Source organism: Paramacrobiotus metropolitanus, unplaced genomic scaffold (assembly GCF_019649055.1).
Source record: "Paramacrobiotus metropolitanus isolate TYO unplaced genomic scaffold, Prichtersi_v1.0 Parri_scaffold0000026, whole genome shotgun sequence".
NCBI classification, from domain to species: Eukaryota; Metazoa; Tardigrada; class Eutardigrada; order Parachela; family Macrobiotidae; genus Paramacrobiotus; species Paramacrobiotus metropolitanus.
In genome coordinates, this window is record NW_026570246.1 from 525,201 (window position 1) to 544,798 (window position 19,598).

At 40.8% G+C, this 19,598-nt stretch overlaps 3 protein-coding genes across 8 annotated transcripts; 1 reads left to right on the plus strand and 2 right to left on the minus strand.

Annotated features, from left to right (window-relative positions):
- Nucleotides 1–624: 624 nt before the first annotated feature.
- Nucleotides 625–2,486, plus strand: LOC129587685 (transmembrane protein 267-like). 2 transcript variants are annotated; one of them, XM_055481536.1, is made up of 3 exons: nucleotides 625–821; nucleotides 1,054–1,518; nucleotides 1,812–2,486. In XM_055481536.1, exons 2-3 carry the CDS (start codon nucleotides 1,216–1,218, stop codon nucleotides 2,202–2,204), a joined length of 696 nt encoding a protein of 231 aa, XP_055337511.1. In that variant the 5' UTR covers nucleotides 625–821; nucleotides 1,054–1,215; the 3' UTR covers nucleotides 2,205–2,486. The 2 variants fall into 2 exon arrangements, with proteins under 2 accessions (XP_055337511.1, XP_055337510.1); XM_055481535.1 differs by lacking the exon at nucleotides 625–821 and having other exon boundaries at nucleotides 867–1,518.
- Nucleotides 2,457–5,417, minus strand: LOC129587684 (3 beta-hydroxysteroid dehydrogenase/Delta 5-->4-isomerase type 1-like). 3 transcript variants are annotated; one of them, XM_055481534.1, is made up of 4 exons: nucleotides 5,281–5,417; nucleotides 4,645–4,843; nucleotides 4,374–4,541; nucleotides 2,457–3,725 (listed from the first exon to the last, which is right to left on the minus strand). In XM_055481534.1, exons 2-4 carry the CDS (start codon nucleotides 4,823–4,825, stop codon nucleotides 2,932–2,934), a joined length of 1,143 nt encoding a protein of 380 aa, XP_055337509.1. In that variant the 5' UTR covers nucleotides 4,826–4,843; nucleotides 5,281–5,417; the 3' UTR covers nucleotides 2,457–2,931. The 3 variants fall into 3 exon arrangements, with proteins under 3 accessions (XP_055337509.1, XP_055337508.1, XP_055337507.1); XM_055481533.1 differs by lacking the exon at nucleotides 5,281–5,417 and adding an exon at nucleotides 5,126–5,251; XM_055481532.1 differs by lacking the exon at nucleotides 5,281–5,417 and having other exon boundaries at nucleotides 4,645–5,258.
- Nucleotides 5,418–5,617: 200 nt separating this feature from the next.
- On the minus strand, nucleotides 5,618–18,921 carry LOC129587669 (probable nuclear hormone receptor HR3). Of its 3 annotated transcripts, none has more exons than XM_055481513.1 (11): nucleotides 18,475–18,921; nucleotides 9,847–9,932; nucleotides 9,452–9,482; nucleotides 9,255–9,365; nucleotides 8,991–9,171; nucleotides 7,970–8,205; nucleotides 7,757–7,884; nucleotides 7,471–7,603; nucleotides 7,299–7,406; nucleotides 7,105–7,224; nucleotides 5,618–6,930 (listed from the first exon to the last, which is right to left on the minus strand). In XM_055481513.1, the coding sequence occupies exons 1-11, from the start codon at nucleotides 18,503–18,505 to the stop codon at nucleotides 6,665–6,667; spliced, it is 1,431 nt and encodes a 476-aa protein (XP_055337488.1). In that variant the 5' UTR covers nucleotides 18,506–18,921; the 3' UTR covers nucleotides 5,618–6,664. The 3 variants fall into 3 exon arrangements, with proteins under 3 accessions (XP_055337488.1, XP_055337487.1, XP_055337486.1); XM_055481512.1 differs by lacking the exon at nucleotides 18,475–18,921 and adding an exon at nucleotides 14,788–15,019; XM_055481511.1 differs by lacking the exon at nucleotides 18,475–18,921 and adding an exon at nucleotides 10,223–10,563.
- Nucleotides 18,922–19,598: the final 677 nt, after the last annotated feature.

Consider the following 19,598-nt stretch of genomic DNA (forward strand, 5'->3'; position numbering starts at 1 on the left):
AAATGCAGAATACAGTCACACTAAAAAAAGCAATTTAAATATAAACAACACAATCAATACAATTGTACAATGCAAACCATCACACCACAATGCACACGATTTGCGTAGTACACGTCAACAGCTGATCAGTTTCACCATCTGATTTTTATTGTGCACACTTGTAGAGTGTCGATTTTTAGTTTTAATAACGAAGCGGTGTTGCACACTTGAAGAATTAAATTTTCGCTTAAAACTTAATGTTGAGCTAGCAGTTGTAAGGAATATGGATTCTGCCGTTGTGGTACTGTACTACAGAGTCCAGAGTATCTTTACTTTATGGGTGTGCTTTCATCTATAAATACTTCGAAGTAATGGTAGAAACTAGAAGTATGCCCATATAAATGTATTTGAGTATAGTTATCGATTGAGTTTCGGTGGATCGTTGGCGTAATAAAAGTAAATTAATCGATATGCATGTATGTAACGGCAGTAACGCTGATAGCACCCGCTGGTGAATTAGAGAACCGTCCGCGCGGTTCTCAGGGGCAATAAAGCAGCTGGTTGTACACATACTGTATATAAATATCCTTCATCCGTTAGCGCCTGCAATATATGAAGGGTCTCCCCGCAGAAGATTTACTGTCAGTGATATGCCGTAGAAGTTGTAGGCTAGGATCTGGGAACGAATTCGATTTTTTGTTGAAATTAGTTCGGTCTTTATGCAGCGCGTGTAGATGGAGTGATGGACGTAGAGCCGGAATAGTGCGACTGAGCATAATAACGGGGCGCCGGAAGTAGGAGGAGCCGCGATGACGTATGCAGTACTATGCACCGAGCATTCGGTAAGCAAAATAGTGCTTACGACTTTGTCAGCAAATAAAGAAATGCAAATTCAGAATTCTATCAGCCACTCTCAAACTGCATAATTTTGCAGTTAGTTCTGGACCTTTCTGCAGAAATTTCTCTAGAGAATAATGACAGAAGTTCTTGATCTTGATTAGATGCTTGTAAGAAGATTGTGGGCTTGTTACTGCGGAAAACCATGTGCGAATATTTTTCGTTTTACTTTACCAGGTTTGCTATCGCAGAAAATAAGGTGCAAATTAAGGGGACCGAGTGGCTACAAACCGCTTAACCAGGCCACAGTTGCAAGTTTGACATCCGTCATCAGTGCATGCTTTCGCGTTTCCAGCTGATCTTTAATGAATCAGGCATCATCTTCCAGCGCGACGGACAATGGGATACAAGCGAGCTGGTATCTGCTCGTGCACCATTGTACTGATTCTGATTGTGCTGCCAGCCGTGACGATCATCGGTGATGTGATCCTGCGCTGGTTATCTGGGGATGATTTTCCCTTGATCTTCCGGGCCTGCTTTGATTCTTCGGTGCACATCTGTCTGGGATGTCTGGCATGGAGTGTCACATTAGTGCAGCGCACCCATGCGGTGCATGTACGCAGAGAGATTCTCTACGCCGGAATCATGTCTGCGCTGATTGATGTTGATCATTTCATCAAAGCTCGATCTCTACATCTGCAGGTAAAATCCGATTAATAGTGTCGTATTTTTATTTCTTTATTTAATTAATGAAACAATAAATCGAAAATTTAATAAGCGAATTAAAAACTCTATCATGACGACAGATTTATAGTCATTATGATTTGTGTACGGTTATTAGTCTTTGTGATTTGGTAGCGTGTTCGGCTCTGTGTTTTACACAGAGCTCTGTATGTGACACAAAGCCCTGAAATTCATGTTTGTATGTTATACTGTTTTTTAAATATGTAAATAGATTTCACTTCATAATTTGGAAGTAACTTTTTGCGGTTTAGGACGCTCTGCATATGGAATCTCCACCGCCTATGCACGACATTGTCATACCATTGGTGCTGTTCATCATATCCATGATATTGTACTGCGTCAACTGGTACAGAAACTTCCGATATCGCCTTCTACAATTCTCCGTCCTACATGCTGTTCATCTCTTCCGCGATGCTGCACGGCGCGGACTGAATGGGGGATTTGTGCCGTCCGTGTTCCCTCCACATAGTCCATTCGGGATGTTCCCGTTTTTCATTCCGTTGTTTCCTCTGTTAGCACGATACATCGTGCTGCTGAACGAAGTTCCCATTGAGGAACGCGAACGTGATCCGCCGACACTAGTCATTACACATCCTTCGGAATCTGATGAAGAGGACGAATACGAGCGCACTTTATTTTACTAAAGCCACTGTTTATACGTTTACAGCAGCCTGGTATTTTAATTTTTAGCTTTTTTTAATTTTAATTAGAAAATTACGTCAGTATTACTGTTTTGCGAGATTGTGTATGTGGATATTAAATGTTTTTGGGTTTTCTAACCCTAAAAGAATTGTTTACGCTAGATTTCTAGTGTATTTTAATACGCTTTTGTGAATTTGCGTAGTGTTAGTTCTGAACAGTGAGTGCCAACTGTAAAGATATGTTCCGGTGCTCTGTTGCTAAAACGATTCCGGTCCGGTGTTCGCTTAGTCCAACAACAATAGCACTGCATTTTTTGAACATTTTTTGGCACCAGTTATCAGGCAAGAAAAATTATTCGTACGTTATAAAATTCTTTAGAAAATACAAGCCGAGAAATCAGCAACAGAAACCACTTCATCATACGCTACCGGTAAAAATCACATATATCCATAACCGGAGTCCCGAATTGAGTACAGCACAGGGCCCAGACGAGGTGTTAGAGTGAATAAAAATCTCAACGTCTACAAAGGAATAAATCAAATCTGTTCACAATAAAAAAATTCCGAATCAGAAGAGTTTTCCGAGGCAGACAAAGCAACTCACTGGCCAATTTCTAAGAGCCTGCTTGTGCGGAAGTCGTCTTTCTACAGTCAGAATGGTCTTGCCCTTGGGTAAACATAAGGGAACATCTGACGTTGATACGGGCGCATAAACGCGCCATGAGGGCGACTATAACTCCATTTGTGCGTAATATTTTCTGCTTGCATCCACAGACTCCTCGTATGTGTAACGTGGTGAATAATTCAGTACGCGCTCCGCTTTAGACCGATCAAAACTCACTCCCATTCTCAAAAACATTATCTGAGCTTTACTTGGCAGTTTAGTCCTCTTCACCGCATCCCAGTCAGGCCAAACCCGCAACAAGAGATTGAAGACGAATATAAAGGTCAACACCACGAAATATATCACAGAAATGGGAACACTGAATCTGGATAAACGCATCCGGCGATCTTCTAAAAACGGTCGCGCAAACTGGAAAGGACTGAGCATCGGAGTGTTATCGGTAATGAAATACGCTTGTCCAGCACAATCATCCGGATGTTCGATTAAACTCTTCAAGGCCTGCACATGCGCCCATGCGACATTCCCCACATACGTCTGCTGGATTTTAGCAGTATCATTATTCCCAAATTGCAGCAAATTATTTCCACCGTTCTGGGCCAGTTTCAACAAAACCGGCACGTTGATACGATCATTTTCTCCATAAAACACTGTTGGTCGCAGCGATATGGTCCTTAAACGCTGGCCATTGGCCAGAGGAAGATTATCGGCGTCTTTGACCATTTGTTCGGCAAACCATTTCGTTTCTCCGTATCCCTTGTACAGCCACTCCGAGGGTTTTGGACAATCATTTTCCGCAGCGTCGACAAGCGGGTTGACGCCTAGGACAGCGTTGACGGAACTCGTGAAGATGACGTACGAAACGTTGGCTTCGTAGCATGCTTCCAGAAGATCCTGCGTTCCTAACAACATAAAAAATGCAGAACGAAGTTAAAACTTTGTGAACGCACACATGAATATAATTTGGTGCTGTCGTTAGGTTTCTCTCTGATCAGTTAAAAATCATAATAATAATTTTATCTTAGGACAACGATATCGGGTGGTTCATTTATATACAGCTGAACGGCTGCAAGCGGCATTTAAGCAAAATTAGCTACAGATTTTCAACCGGACGCTACAAATGTTTTAACAATTGTGAAAGCGTCATCTTGAGCAGCTGAGATTTTTATAAATATTAACGAGCGCAATTGCACCATTGAACAAAGTGAGCGAATCTGCTATCACTGCTATCTCTAATTCTCTAATAAGATGCCTAATGCCGATATTATTATTCATCAAAATTCAACACTTTGTAATTACACGTAAATGTAAAGCGATTTTAAAACGAAATAAAAAATTTTGAAAATTAGATTTAAATATGGCAGTTATGTACTTTTTTCTGACAATTTCACATTCAAAATTTACGAAAATCGTAATTCTGGAAGAGTACGAACCTATTGGCAGAACAAAACATGTGCTGAAAGAAAATGTTAGATGAACGTGTAAAGCAAAAGATGACAAACCAAACCAAAGCAAAAGATGACAAAAGATGACAAACCATAATTACCTACCTCGACAATTGACAGCCCACATAAGATTTTCGCCGGGGAACATTGAGATATCCACAATTCCGGCTAAGTGGAATACACACTGCACATCTTTAACTGCTCGACGAACCGTTGATGCCTTTCGCACATCACCAGTGATGAACTCGATTTCGAAAGCATGATCGCTGCGTCCTGTTAAAACAATTTTGACACTTCGTTTCAATGATAAATGGCACAGCAACAGCAAACGATTACCGTATTATCTAGTTTCCGCATTCCGCATCTGAAAGCTTACCATATCGTTCCCTGAAGTAATCCTGCCCATCAGTAGAATTATCCAAAATTCTTATGATCTTCTTGGCCTCCGTGGTAGTTTTATCGAAGTGCTCTTGGAGAAGATCCACTAAAAATCGGCCTAAACAACCGTTTCCACCTGTGATCAAAACGGTACTCACATCCGATAGAGACATGATCATGATGTACGCAGATGTCCGCTATCAAGAACGACAGCAAACAAATTTGACAAATCACATCAGGAATCGCTAACAAATACAGCGGAATGAAAGCGGAAAATAAGCCCAAAAAGAAAAAATTCAAAAGAAGTTAGAAGTACTAATTTTTGCTTAACCCCACGGCGGTTTACGCTGACTGACAACTTCATACGGCAAAACAAAATCTTATTTGGCTCACAGCGCACTGTTTACAACTCTAGTCAGTCGTACCGGTACAGAGTCTGTACTACTTTGTACACCGGAAATCAAAAATTAATGTAATACCTCGTAATTACAGTTAACATTATTACGAGCAACAGGTATCTAATATCTATGTGCACGAGTGTCGTCTACATTTCGAGACACGTAGTCAAGCAAAATACAAATATAAATAATATGAATCTTATAATAATACAAGTACAAGAAAGACTTCCGCTTACGGAGGAGCCAGGTAATTTCACGTGAACTTAGCAAGAATAACGTTCCAAATTCCAAGCGCATAACATTGCCATAAAAAGTGCAGACAATAAATACAATTCACCGGAAACGGTACTTAGCTAGTTAATGAAGTTCTGTAACCATCAATTTGCAACTTTCTTTGAATGACAACAAGCGTATCGTATAGTAGTTTACTGTGGCTATCACGTATTTGTTTATAAAATTATGGTCTGCTGGACTATCATCCGCCTCACCCGTAATTGTTCGATTAAGTCAATAAACAGCGACAGATAAAAGCTGAAGACTATACTCGTAAGTTGTGAATGCTTTGTTTCCACGAATCAGAATACATTTTATTTTATACAGAAAGTAAAACACGAAGCATTTTCAAGACAAAAGCAACAATTGCACAGGCTTTTCAGATAGTAAAAGAAAACAAAGCCAAGAAAACATCAAAGAGTTAACAGAGTAAAATCTCCAGAATCAACCAGCATCAGGAGGCGAATAAAAGGGGACGACTATTACAGCAAATTAACTTCTCAAAAGAAAAAAAACTCTGCTCTCTACACCGGAGCAAGAATACCAGCCAGATCAAATGAAAACGGAAGAAACAAAATATGTTTCTCTGGCCGTTTTTCGAAAAATTCAGCAGCCAGCATTCTCGCCAAGGTATCAAAAAACATTGCCACCGAAAGTCGCGTATTCGGGACATTAAGCAAAAAAGAACATGGCTTCTCTCTAAACGCTAAAGATGATAAAATCGCTTAAAAAGGACACAGATAATAGAAAAACAAAGTGTGCGAATTGCTCCACCACCTGGCGATGCGACAGCGTCCGATGAAACACAATAACGAATAAGATATGTCCAAAATCCCAAAAGCAGTGCAAAAATGTCATGTCCATAGGTAAAATGACGGAAGATCCAAATGTCCCAAACAAAACATTCGTCCCCGCACAGCTGCGCCGGAACCGGCGTCCACGGCGACACAACGATAACGCAACAATAACCAGTGTGCATCAAATCGGATGAGGTTTAGTTAATGCGAGGGGAGAAAGAAAAAGGGAGTAAAACCGCGCGTAAATTACAGGCAAAATTTAAATATACACGAATTAACTACAAACTGTATACAAAGCTCTCTGTGTGTCTATCCGAAGATAAAATCTCTCTGTTAACTTTTCGCCGACAAGGATAGCGCGACGAACAACTGAAGAAATTTCTTTCCCCCGCGTTTTTGTCGATCCATCCAGTCGCAGCCGTCCACATTCCATTAGAAGAGACCAGAATTAAAATTCCATTTCAGGAGAACAAACAGCAAACACTTTCTCTGTATAGAAACTTTATGTCGAGAGAACTGTCGGGGTCACGTGATCCGTGCGGCACGCGGTTCAGGCTACGCGATCGCAGGGGAACAGCTCGCGGTGCAGCGGCGGGATCTGGATGTCGATGGCCGAGGTGTAGAGCCGCTTGAAATTGCTCAGCAGTACCAGATGCTCGTTGCTGAGATCACGGAGTGTCTCCAGCTTGTACGTCAGCCGCTCGTAATACGACTGCTCTTCGAAGCGCTTCGTGCGCAACAGTTCCGTCCGTAAGGCAGCAATGATTTGCTTGTGAAGGAAGTCGATTTCCGGCAGGTCCCGTAAACCTGGTCGATCTGTTAGCGAGAAAAAAAGGTCAACTTTTTAATTTGTCAGAAATCATTTGCGGCAAGCTGTGGCAAGGAGAAATCATACAGCATCAACCCTATTTCCACCCAGGTGTGTATATCGTGTAGAATTTTAGTTAAAAAAATATTACATCCGTTAATTTCTAATTATTTGGCAAATACCTGGCGACATGAGGACCGCCGCACTGAATAGTGCCAGCTCTGATTCCGTTAAGTTCATGTCAATAATTGACTTGGCAAATTCGAAGATCTTGGTAACAAACTGGAACTCTGCGCCCTCAGCTGTAAAACAAGAGATTGCACCCGTATAATTAACCTTTACAATGTAATTAATAAACGTAGTGTTTAGCACATACCACTGTGGTGGAAAATCTCAATGGGAACAAATGTGTCGCCGTAGAGGACAATATTGGCTGTCGGATCATAATAACGACTGACGCGCAGTACTGCTACTTCGAAACCACCTGCGATACCCAAATCGTAACGTTAATAACCGAATTATCTTATTAACACGAATCACTTATTTACCTGATTTCAGCAGGATAATCTGATCTTCTTGACGAAGGTTCATAAAGCCAGGCAGCAACTTGGCAAATTCGATAATTTGCTGCAGTACGTCGGTCAGTTTCGTGGCACAATCCAACCAGACTTGGAGACGCGACTGCAGAACAGAACATCATTTTCTAATTAGACTGTAAAAAAGTAAAATTAGTAGTATTTAGTTAGTGAAATTATTGTAGTTAATCATCTCAGACTTGTACCCAAAGGAACCCGCTTTGTGTAGTTAGAAAAGATCAGCATAACCAGACATTACCATATCTTGGAATGTATTGAATCCCTGACTATCCTTGCCATCCCACTCGGTGCGGCGCAGGATAACTTCCTGATTGGAGAACATACAGGTTTTGTGATGGGCATCCAAAACCACCCGTGTCAGTCGCTCTGTGAAATTCCGGGACGAATTGGGTAAAACCGATAATTGTACGATACTGTACATTCAACTGCAAAGCAGATTAAGTATACACACCTGTATTGAAAAGCATATGCGCTTCCGAAGGCAGCGTCAGGTGTCCCGGTGTACTGCTACCAACAATGTCCTGCTGTGGAGGTGAATGATGGCGGTCGATGGTGGTGCTGTCGGGACGTTCGCTGATATACGGGGCCATGTCCGAGAGATAGGTCATCGGCGGGTACGAGCTCATCACTCCGTTGGGTAGACCGAAATTGGGAGTGTACGGTGGCGGGCTAGACGACTCGGAAAATCTGCAACACACCGGCTCAAATTATCATGTTATTTAATTTTATTAAATGAAGAAATTTAATAATAATCATTCCAGTATACGTAAATTGTGATAAACACGTTAGCAATAAAGCACGATTGCATGTCCCATTACGCGAGTTGTTGTTTTTTTTATTATTTTACGGAAACTGCTTTGTATCTACATATTGATTGTGCCATCTACAATCTTGATAGCATAATTTAAATTAAAAAAGTCTGAATTATTTCCGCAAAAGGGAAATTCACAACCGTGCAGGTTTTCGCCGGGTCACTGTTTATCAGAGTTGTTCGTTACATCGATTTCCCTAAATTCAAGGTGCGTTTTCAGTAATTATCTTCTTTGGTATACTGTAGTTTTTATCAAATGAGGAACAGTGATTATTACTGATATAATTGCAGTGAACATCAGAAATTCAAGACAGCAGTCACTTTTAGCAAGATAAGTTAATGCTACTGAACAGCAGCTGTAGTACAGGATCTGGGTCAAAAGTTTACGTTGTCGCAACATGTCGTGCCCGGCTGATGCAGCTCGCTAATGATGAGCAATTCATACATTCTCACGCTCAACTTCCATTTACGAAAATTAACGAAACCTGTCCCAAAATCGTTAACCGCAGTGGAACATCGTTAGCGCTAAAAATAATTATCCTAATGACTGTATTTGATACTGCGATTGCTGGTTACCGTCACAATACAATCAACTACAGTACAAAGGAAAATTAATATTTTATCAGCAGAATATTACAAAAACTTATACTCTTTAACTCACCCAGAGGATATCGGCGTGGAGCTGGTCGGCTGATTGATATCATAAGTACTGTCCGGGATCGGATGACCGTTTCGAGACGCTTCGTTAGCTTGTGCCGTGCGCATGTTGTTCATGCGATGGAACGTCACTTCCGCCTCCACCTTCTCCCGTTGTTTCTTTGACATCCGCCCGAACTTGACCGCTACAAAAAACCAGATCCAAATGCACCTCCATTACAACAGAGTTTTCTGTACAATTTTTATACTGACGGTGAACAGCGCTTACCATCCCGCGACATGCCCAGTCTCATGCATTTCTGCAGGCGACAGTACTGGCAACGATTCCGATTCACGCGATCAACGATGCAATTCCGATTTCGAGGGCATTGGTAGTTGACTGTAAAACGGTCAAAAGAACTGGTTTTTATCGAATGCCTATGATGCAACAGATAACATAACTAATTGTAAGGACAACTACTGTACCTGTGGAGGACTGGCTGCGGCGAAAGAATCCCTACAACACAAAAAGTAGCAATCGATTGTCTGCTTTGTACATAGCCTGGTAAAATGTTTTAACGTCAAAATAATTTAAAATTCTGTAATATTGGTATCTGTATGCTCAAAGAAACTTGACACAATTGCCACAAAATTTTTTAGTTTGTAATAAGCGACATTTAATTATACCGATTACAGGCACCAGAATCATTTCCAATTTTGTTGCAATTTTATTAATTCAATATACTGTGCATAATGCCGTAATGCTTGTGTTAGTTGTGTACCGTAGTATAATTATTCATAAGGGTGTCATAAATGGGATACAACAGGTTGTTATCGTAGTAATAGTTTGTCAACAAAACGATACTTTACGTCGAACGTACCTTGCAGCCCTCGCAGGTGATCACCCCATAGTGGACGCCCGACGACTTATCACCGCAGACTTTACATGGAATAATCTCTATCTGAGCTGTAAACAGAAAGTTGGTTCACACATGGGAACTTGGAAGACGCGCATACGATAAGGACCGGCTACTGTAGTTGACCCATTAAACAATATTTATCAGTTAACCTCTGATTCGCAAATCAACAAAATATTACATTATTGAGGTCACAGATCTACGTAAGCCCCAACCGGAAATGTAAACCCATAGTTTCCTGTGGCGCCGCAGTACGACTATCAGAACTGTGTATGCAAATCCACAGTAAACCATGAAATTTTGAAAAACCGGAAGCATGCAATGCCATGACGTGACCCACATTTCCAACAGGTATTTTTTAGCTGCCTAATTGCAGCACACGAATTATCCGGCCATTGCGTTGAAGGTGTCAAAAGTGTTATGTCATCATATGACATATCGTGCATTGCCATAGGATGGAAAATGATAATTCGGACACACAACACACACAGACTCCGCTGCCGATGATGGTCAATGTGTAGCTGGGATGATCAGTATTACGAACGACATTAAATCATAAAAAAAACCGGTAGCTATTCACTACCGGCAGAGATCTCGCGTAATTTCTCTATATGATGGAAAACCACACACTAAGCGAACGGGTAGCTGCGTTGACTTCAGCTGGTACGCTGACACCAGCATGGCAGCACTAACCAACGAAAATGACTACTGCACACGAAATGGTCATGGTCTTGCACCAAAGTTGACCCACTAAACTACGTCCGCCTTTGCATCTTCGCTACTTATCTCTTCTACCAACTGCTACGACCATATATACATACTGCATACATAGTCCGTCCACAACGTAAGATGCAGTTTGTCACCAACTTCTGACTCCCCCAGAACACCCAGTCTCTGCTCTGCGTAGCGTAGTGCCTTTTGTTTGTAGTCTCAATGAACAAATCAGAAAAGAATCGCGGAGAGTACTGAGTGCTGCGTACAGTTCCGGTATGCTCCCTACTCATGAACTGACCACCACAGTCGCACTACCGGTATCCTCAAGAAAAAGGTCACCCGCGAACAGGCAGATCCGCTTAGACACTGCCGATCAACAGGAACTACTCGCCATTCTGCTAATATTTCATTCTTGACTTTAACGACTTGGTTTATTAAAAGAAGCATCTTTAATGTTTAAATTCAAATAATAATGCAATAGCTGTGTCGTTTTTGAAGTTCCACCTCGAAACCTGTAACGTAGATCATAACTCCTTACGCGTATGCAGGTTCATAATTCCTTACGCGTATATGTAGTTAATAATTATTGCGCTAATTTATTGTTAGTACCGCAGTTCCAGCCCTTCGAAGTATCATGAAAATCTAATCCACCGTTTTATGAAAATTATGTGGTGAACACACCCCTGAAACGAATCGTGTGGTACAAACTAAAGACAGTACAAAGAATATTTTTTCTGCAACTTATTACCGCATAGCTGCATTAGCAGACCGGATCTACACTTTGATGCGCCTGCATCCATCGTGCATGACCAATCGCCAACCATGGCATGCATCTTCATCAAGTATCTGAGCTCTAAACAATTAATAAGTACCTCAAGGAGAAGATTCTGCCATATTGCTTCACCACGATAAACGCCTCTTCTGTTTTGCTTCAGCCACTATGTCGACCCAGATTGTCCAAGCAGAACCGGCTACAAGTATTGCTCAGCTAATGGTATACGCAAACCCTCAAAATTTCACTAAATACTTTTCTATTTCGAAATCTAGCTAACAGTGATCAACTATATATTCGGCCAGCAACACGATTTCCAAGCCGACTACAATAGAAAAAACACTCCTCCAATTACGTAAGCCACGGCTGCTCAAAAATTGTTCATCAAAAATTCCGACAAACAGTCTCACTGACCCAGACCTCATTTCGCATCGAAACGATAAAAAATGCTATGAATAATGTACAGGCTAGATGCCTGAATTTACGCATGTGTAGCCTTCTTTCTCAGAAATATTTCCATGCATGACCACCGGGAAGTAATCCGATTCAAACAGAACATGCTGTACTTCTACTTTAATTGTGCAATTAACGCTGGCCACAACAATGCACAATACTGCATAATATTATTGCAGCATGCAAATATGCAGATGAACCGCGACAGTCACAGTGACAGTTTGTGTTAGAATTTTGGAAATTTAAATAATTCACGATTGAAAACTGACCACGAAGCAACATGCACGGATAAAAATGCAATCGTGAAACGGGAATATTCGTTATGGAAGCTGCACAAAGATGTCGTACCAAAAATTGACCAATCATTTAATTTCAGCGAAAAGTTGCACCATATTATGTTGCATATGCGGAAAAATAAAAACTACTGAACCAATAACATTAGTCACTGTTTTCAAGCTATCTTTACAACTGAGAATGTTCGTTGTTCTAAAAATTAAAAATGACAACAAGTTAAGACGAAGAAGGTGTTTTCTCGGATTACAACCTCATTTCAATGTCGTACCATCCAGTCAAGTGCAATAGACAAGCGAGATTCCTTCACAAATATACTAAGTACTAAGCAAGAAACACAAAATACGATAACGGTGCACACGAATATACACTAACAACTTAAATTTCCTTTATAAAACTACAAAAGGGAATACGTGGGGCAAGCGCAAATAATGGTAATATACAAGTATACATACTTCATAACAGATATATATAATAGTTATCAAGTGCCTATAGTATTCCAAAATTACCAATTATCACTCAATCCCTGCTTATCGGTTTCACGTTAAAGATGCAGTTACAGCCGCGTGTGCAATCAAATCAGGAAGAGCTCTTTTTTACATTGACCACCGCAATGTTGTCTGAAATGGCGGAACAAACTTCTAGTCGGTTGCATTTCCGGTATACTTGATTTTCATTTAGGCTCTGCTCCAACAAATGCGCCAAACACCACGAACCGTGTGTGTTTGTAAACACAAGTATCTCTACGGCATATTTATCCTGTTAGTACATACAAGTGACTGATGAAGGTAAAAATGCCGGGTCCTTTGGCATGCAGCATAGCGCTTACCCTAGCCGCATCATATAGCAATATTCAAAAATTTTTGTCGCTTGCCAAACCGCAACAGTCTGTCAAGCTTTTTCCGTTTGTACAGATTACTTTACATGGATTGCTTACGTCAGGGTTCAATGCCCTGTCCTGCCTGTGCCGACTGCAGAGCCATTTTGGCGTCGTATGAGTGTAGATCTATCTATATTTTGAAAAAGTCGATTTTTAAATTTAACAGCTTCTACTCCTGTCTTGGCGACCGAGCAGTCTGCGGATCGATAAAACTGGCATTATTGCACACATACGCCGGTGCCGCAGCCCGCCGTCGCCACTGGACAAGGATGAAAATTTGCGCCAGGGACTGCCGAAATGTCTTTCGCTATCTTTATAACACTATTTGAACACCCACTCGGGTCAACATCTCTCCATTAGTCGAAGATGTTCACACAACACTGCAGCCTTTTCTTATTTAAACGCTTTTTTAAAAATCTACAACATAGCATTTTTGGAGATAAGAGAAATACTATCGCTCAAAATCCAGTGCCAAAAAGACACAACTTTAGCAGTTCATAAGAATATTATTCATATTGTCACTGTTACTTATTATTCAAGTAAAACGGCGTTTACTGCATCCCACAGTTTTTGGAAACGTAATACTTAATGAAAAAAATCATTTTACTTTCCAAACATTTAAAATGAAATGCGCTGTTTTCCACCTTCCTGGTTAAAAAATCGTACTTCCGCTTCCCGAACTCGCACTCACAGTGGATGTGAAATTCGGTAGGCGCTCAGTTGTAACGAACTCGTAGAGTCGTAGTTCGTATATTAAGCTAACTGTAAAGTTTAATCAGTGCTAAACCCTACTTCCATTAATTTAGTCCTGTGGTCCACAAGCACAAAACACGTATTCGATGCTCAAGATAAATTTAATGTCAGGTTATCTCACTCTGGTATCTCGCGAGCATGCGAAATTTGGATCACTTTCTGAATAAAACAAACCAAAACTTTCAAGCTATGTTTGCCTATAGTTAGTAAATCTAGGGAATCTACTTGACGGCTGAAAAACTACCGTTTGTGACTGCCTCTGTATTCCAAAACCGACAAAGTCAACTAAAAAGTATTATAAAGCGACAAAACTAGCAATTGGTAGCTTTCTAAGCTAGGAACAATTATTTTATAGGAGTACTTCCGTACCTGCGCTGGTATACTTAACAGTGCTATCTATAATATCTACATATCTGGCGTTAAATTCTGCCGAGAAAGCATACTGAACAATAACTACTGAACAATAAATGGTTTAACAATAGCTGCTTTTAAAATGGTTAACAATATTGGCACCGCCTGCATACGTTTTCTGGTTTATACTTATTTTAGCGTAAGAATTAAAAACTTGCTCTAACTTGTAAGTTTTCAGTGACGGTAAACAAGGAAATGCTTAATGAATGAACATAAGCACCAATATTTGCCGGTAAATTTATTACCAGTGAGAGAACGGTACTTCGGCTATTTGACTGATTGCTGAAAGCGTACAAAAGTACTATACAGACCGGTAATATGACCGGGCGATAATCAGTGATACGAAACGAAATGCCCTTCACTGTACTCTAGGCTAGTGAAGCAGCAGCGACTGCATAATAAAAAATAAAAAATTACCAAATTAAGTAAGTTTTGAAATCTGCTAACAACGGCAGTGAAAGTAAAGGTTTTCTGTATACATATCGCTCACAAAGAGCTAAGGATCTAAAAAAATTAATATATGCATAATAATTTGGCCACACACTCCATAAATATTTCGAACATTCTCAAATTAATTTCCTGATTCAGTTAACATATTTATGATACGAAACAACCACAACGGCATTAGTACCTGTAGAGTTTTTCATTGTAGATTGCCCCTTCAGTTTGAAGACTTCGGCAAGAAACTGTGTCAAAGCATCTGATCCCATTCAAACTTGTGCCAGGAGTCAAGGACAACAAAATCACTAGGCGTTACGGAAAAACCTGACCGACAAGCGCCGTATTTCGTTCGCTAAACTTTGCAACACGGATGAACGTTAGCAGGCAAATTATTTACTACCGTTTGATTGTTCTGGTCTATTGAATCGCTTACCAAACATTACGAGACTACGATTTTAATACACGTGCTAACTCTAACCGAACGTTGTGTGTTGTGTTGTAAAACCTATTGGATTCGCCAATACCATCGTACTGCAGGAGCAATACCACCGGACGAGTACATTGCCCTTTCCGTCTACCATATATAACACACTACTGTCATATGGCACAAGCACACACATTCATTCCGCAATCGATTTATGTGTTGCACAACTGCGCCGATGCGCCTGTGAATATTGTAAGAGTCAATGGCCCGACGACTGGTGAAGTACTTGAAACGATCGATTTCTTGTCTTCCCGAACACTTCCACCGGCGCTAACGTCCAATAAGATAACGGAATTTATAGGCCCGACTGTTGTCATTGAGCAATACTGCGCTCGGCTCCAATGAAGAAATCGTGAGTTTATCGTATCACGCTGACTGTGCCGGTATTATAAACCGCAAAAACGTTTGCATGGAGTCCCTTCCCTGTGATTCAAATGTGGCGTAATATTTCTTACTAACAGAGAGCGCCTATCGGCCGCACCGATACAAGCCGGCACTCTCAGCTGATAAACGCCTTACGCGCGCCGAGGTCCCTGGCCTCCGGTAGCCGCAAGTCGTTGACCGAATTTGTCAACAAACAAATGAACTTGAACGTTTTCCAGATCGCTTCCTGTCATTCGGTATATTGTATACATCCTTCCTAACGTACGCAAATCCGTAGAAATGCTCAGCTCCCACCAATCAGAAGGCTTATTAAAAAGAGTCTATATTTACACAAGCAAAATGCCAGTGTTTCGCCAGAAAAGCGGGTCGGTCTAATATTTGACCCTGAATGTTGTACATTTTTTGTTGAGTCATTCGGGGTGAACAACCTGGTTGGGAAGATGCACCCAACAATGTGGTACCCAGCCGTTTTCTTACTTACATCAGTTTCGACTTTCGAGTGCCTTTTTGGCATCATGAATTGTTCAGAGCGAAAGTTCAGCAGATTATCGTAACAGATAGCAAAATTCTACTCTTCCTGAACGATTTCGTACCTTTGAAATTTGAACAACATCTACCGTTCTCACACGTAGCTATTAATTTTCAGAAGATTGCTAACAAAAGTATTTTTGTTGGCCAATATTATAAATTTTTCTCAGCCGTAAGCAGTTAAAATCGAACTTCTGTAAAAACACGTCAAGGCACTAGCAAATTTTCCAGAAAGCATTAAATGTTTTGAGTCTTAGGAATTTGGAGATCGACAGTAGTTCTAATCTTAATTCCAGAAGCAACATTTCTAGCGCTATAACAACATAAATAACGAAAATCAGTAATAGTAACTGCAGTCAGCATTCAGTAATGATTTTTTCAGTCAGTCGTAGCTGTATTTCACCATTCACCCCAATCTGCTGAATTCCTAAGTAGTCCTTGTCAAGCTGACCATACCGTGGCAGTGGCTGCGCCATAGACCCGTTTCATAAAATTGTTAATAACAACAATAGCAACCCGTAGGGTGTTTATGTTAAACGAGGTTAAAATTAATGTAAAATTTTTCAGTTGGCTTATTGTGACCGCTGATAGAGTAAGCAATTTTATTCGTGATGAAGTATTTACTGCACGTATTCATATATGGGTACCCAAAAACTTTTTGCAAAAACACGGTTGAAATTAAGAAATTAGTGCAGAAGAAGTTAGAACGAAAAAATTACTTAACATCTTTCTTAAGGTAATGTGTGCAAGTTCTTGTACAGGAGTAACGATGGGAAAAAGTTCACATGAGTGCAGCCCAGTTGTCTGGCTTGCTGACGTCACGCCTAAGTTCATTCCTCATTTGTTGCACTTGCGCGGGCATTGACCCACACCAACCACCACGTGCGTCTCGCATACATTGCATAGCCAATGTAAGTACTACTACAGCGTACACCGCACGACCGGGATGCCTGGCATTGCCCGAAATTATTCCCTAAACGTGCCACCCTTCCGGGACATCACGTACGCTGCCTGCTTGAATCTCTTCCTTATAGGCAGCGCCATGAGCTATGAGGAGCCGGCAATACGATATCCTATGTACGCCATGCGTATAGCTATAGTATAAAAATGACCAGCCTAAAGGAACGAAAGGTTATTGACACCTCCCGTAAGGCTGCAGTAATTCTCGTGGCGGGAGTGATTACTACCATATTCCCTTTGCGCTAGCCTGACAGGTAATCCCGATGCCGTTCGATATCGTTAACTTGGCTCACGGTATCTAGAGCACCCACCCGAACTGGCCTTTCCAAGCGCAAGACCAAGCTTTCATAATCTCCTATCTCATTGCACTATTATATGAATGATTTCATACACTCGCCAATATGTTTCGAAAAAACCATTGAAAAAATGTTATAGTATGCCGAATACCTGAAATTTTCCCACTAGGAACCAGACCATTGTAACTGCCAATACAAAAACGAGAGAATATAAAGTTACCGCGCCAACTACGCATTTATTATTTCAAAAATTTAAATTAAGTTATTTAATAATTTGCATCAGCTACCTTCGATCAGAATTAAATTACAACTGCAACGCGAAAACATATATTTATAATAATTACTAATGCAAATTCTGCATGGATTCGTGAAGCAGAAGCATGCCAAGTCTCAACGTGTCCCAACCAGAAAAGCACGGAAGTTCCAAAGTGTAACCCGGAAGTTATGTACCACGGCGCACTCTTATTAATTAAATCTAACATTATTTAACTTGTACAGTTGATACATATTACAGACGTATGAGAAACCTTATTGATGAAAATAATTGTATCCAAATTTCATCACAGATAAACCAAAAAACGCGCCTAACAAAGTGAGCATCAAGATCAAGGTACAAGCCAACGCTCTTGGTGCACACGTGAGGGCAATAACCCCTAGACTACGCACAACTACATTATGCGGTTGGCCCGGGTTGGGATGCTCGTACGCATGCAACAACGCCCAGCCCAACGTTCCGGCGTTCTCGCTCGCCGCTCGCGGACGTAAAATTTAATAGATAAAATTTAAAACTGCCGATAAAAATACTATGTAATAAATTTTCGTTTTGAGATACAAAATGCAGTTAAAGTAACTTAAAACCAAACAATGTCAAACATTTCCAGGTGTCGCTACAACACCAAACGCCGGATGCAAAAGCAAAAAACGACCGTGAGGCCGAAGAGAAGTGACCGCGCACCTGCACTTGCAATATTACGCCAGATCACCTCATGAACGAATGAGGCCATGTAGATATACTCGAATTCATGTTCTTACAATCGTAATATAACATAATTCTTTCTCGCAGCTTCTTTTGCCGTGGGCTAAATTTGAACCTCAACAAAGCCGACATTACGTTTTCCAAGCTAATAAATTTTTATTATTTTTTTGCAAAACCCTTGCTATAAAATTCTTTAGCTGGAATTATCGGAACACATTTCATAGTCAAATATCAACAGAAAAAAATTACCTTTAATATTCGTGGACATCACTGCATACATAAGTAATCCGCTTTTGACAATGATCACCGATGAACATGTTAAAACTACCGGTACAAGATCTCCAGATTTCGCATTGGGCAAGCAAATGTACGGCTCGAAACGCAAAAGAAAGGAAAACTTTTGAGATCAAGGCACAGAAAAAATTCTGCAAATTGTTATTAACGAAGAAGAGTTTAATGTTATAATGCTCGAAACATAAATGTCCGATGACAAGTACAGCCCAAAAACTGCACGGGAAACAGTGGGGCTGCAAAACGCTTTACGATTGGTCTAACGGGCTGGGTGGTCCAGGTCAGGATATACGCAACGGGTAGCTTAATAATGGATGGAACAAGTTCGTAGAGCTAGCCCGGATCGTAGAGCCGCTCGGCTACCGTGAGACGCCATCGTTCGATCTCAAAGAGGACACTAAGGGCACGTACTCGTACATACAGTACGCATTCAGAAATATCGCTGATAACGCTTTCGGTCATCAGTTTTGCTATGTGGAATATAGCACTCGAACTGCGCCGATAGGTGAAGTTACGTACGGTGAATCATCGGCTGTAAGGCCCGAACGGTGCAATACCAGCACACACACGTACCGCTCAAGCGCCCGCTCTGAATGGCTTTTTTGGTACTATAAGACATCCCGCCCATTAGACCTTATGCGTCAGTGCACACCCGGAAATGAGCGCACGTGGTTTAAAGTCGAGGTCATCCAATGAGTGACCAGCAGGCGGGTGGTGCTATATTATGCCAATTCTGGTACCGTACTCTTTGGCTGGTCTTCCTGAATAAGTTAAAAAAAGAGTACTCAACGAAGTTAAGTTAAGTCACGTTAACTAGTTATGTATTTATAACAGTTTAAAGTTTTAGTACAGTAACGCAGAAATGTATATTAAACTTTTTTTACCATGGTTTACTAGAATCTGTTAACACTATTAAAATCTCGAACTGTGCACAAAATATAAGGTTTCGAAAACTTTTATATTTAACTTTCGAAATAAATGTGGGCGATGGGCGTAATCGATGTCACAATGTGCATGCAGCATCAAGTTGTTACTAAATGTGCATCTGGACTTTGTAACATCTATATACTATATATATATCT

Bases quoted from the DNA above. Each gene is read 5' to 3' on its own strand.
- LOC129587685 (XM_055481536.1), top strand. From the start codon at position 1,216: ATGGGATACAAGCGAGCTGGTATCTGCTCGTGCACCATTGTACTGATT. The intron at 1,519-1,811 runs GTAAAATCCGAT...TTTGCGGTTTAG, and splicing joins CTCGATCTCTACATCTGCAG to GACGCTCTGCATATGGAATC.
- LOC129587684 (XM_055481534.1), bottom strand. From the start codon at position 4,825: ATGATCATGTCTCTATCGGATGTGAGTACCGTTTTGATCACAGGTGGA. The intron at 4,542-4,644 runs GTAAGCTTTCAG...TTGTTTTAACAG, and splicing joins TTACTTCAGGGAACGATATG to GACGCAGCGATCATGCTTTC. The intron at 3,726-4,373 runs GTAGGTAATTAT...TTATGTTGTTAG, and splicing joins GTGGGCTGTCAATTGTCGAG to GAACGCAGGATCTTCTGGAA.
- LOC129587669 (XM_055481511.1), bottom strand. From the start codon at position 10,334: ATGGCAATGCACGATATGTCATATGATGACATAACACTTTTGACACCT. The intron at 8,206-8,990 runs GTGAGTTAAAGA...GGTGTGTTGCAG, and splicing joins TCCACGCCGATATCCTCTGG to ATTTTCCGAGTCGTCTAGCC. The intron at 7,885-7,969 runs GTGTGTATACTT...GGAATTTCACAG, and splicing joins GCATATGCTTTTCAATACAG to AGCGACTGACACGGGTGGTT.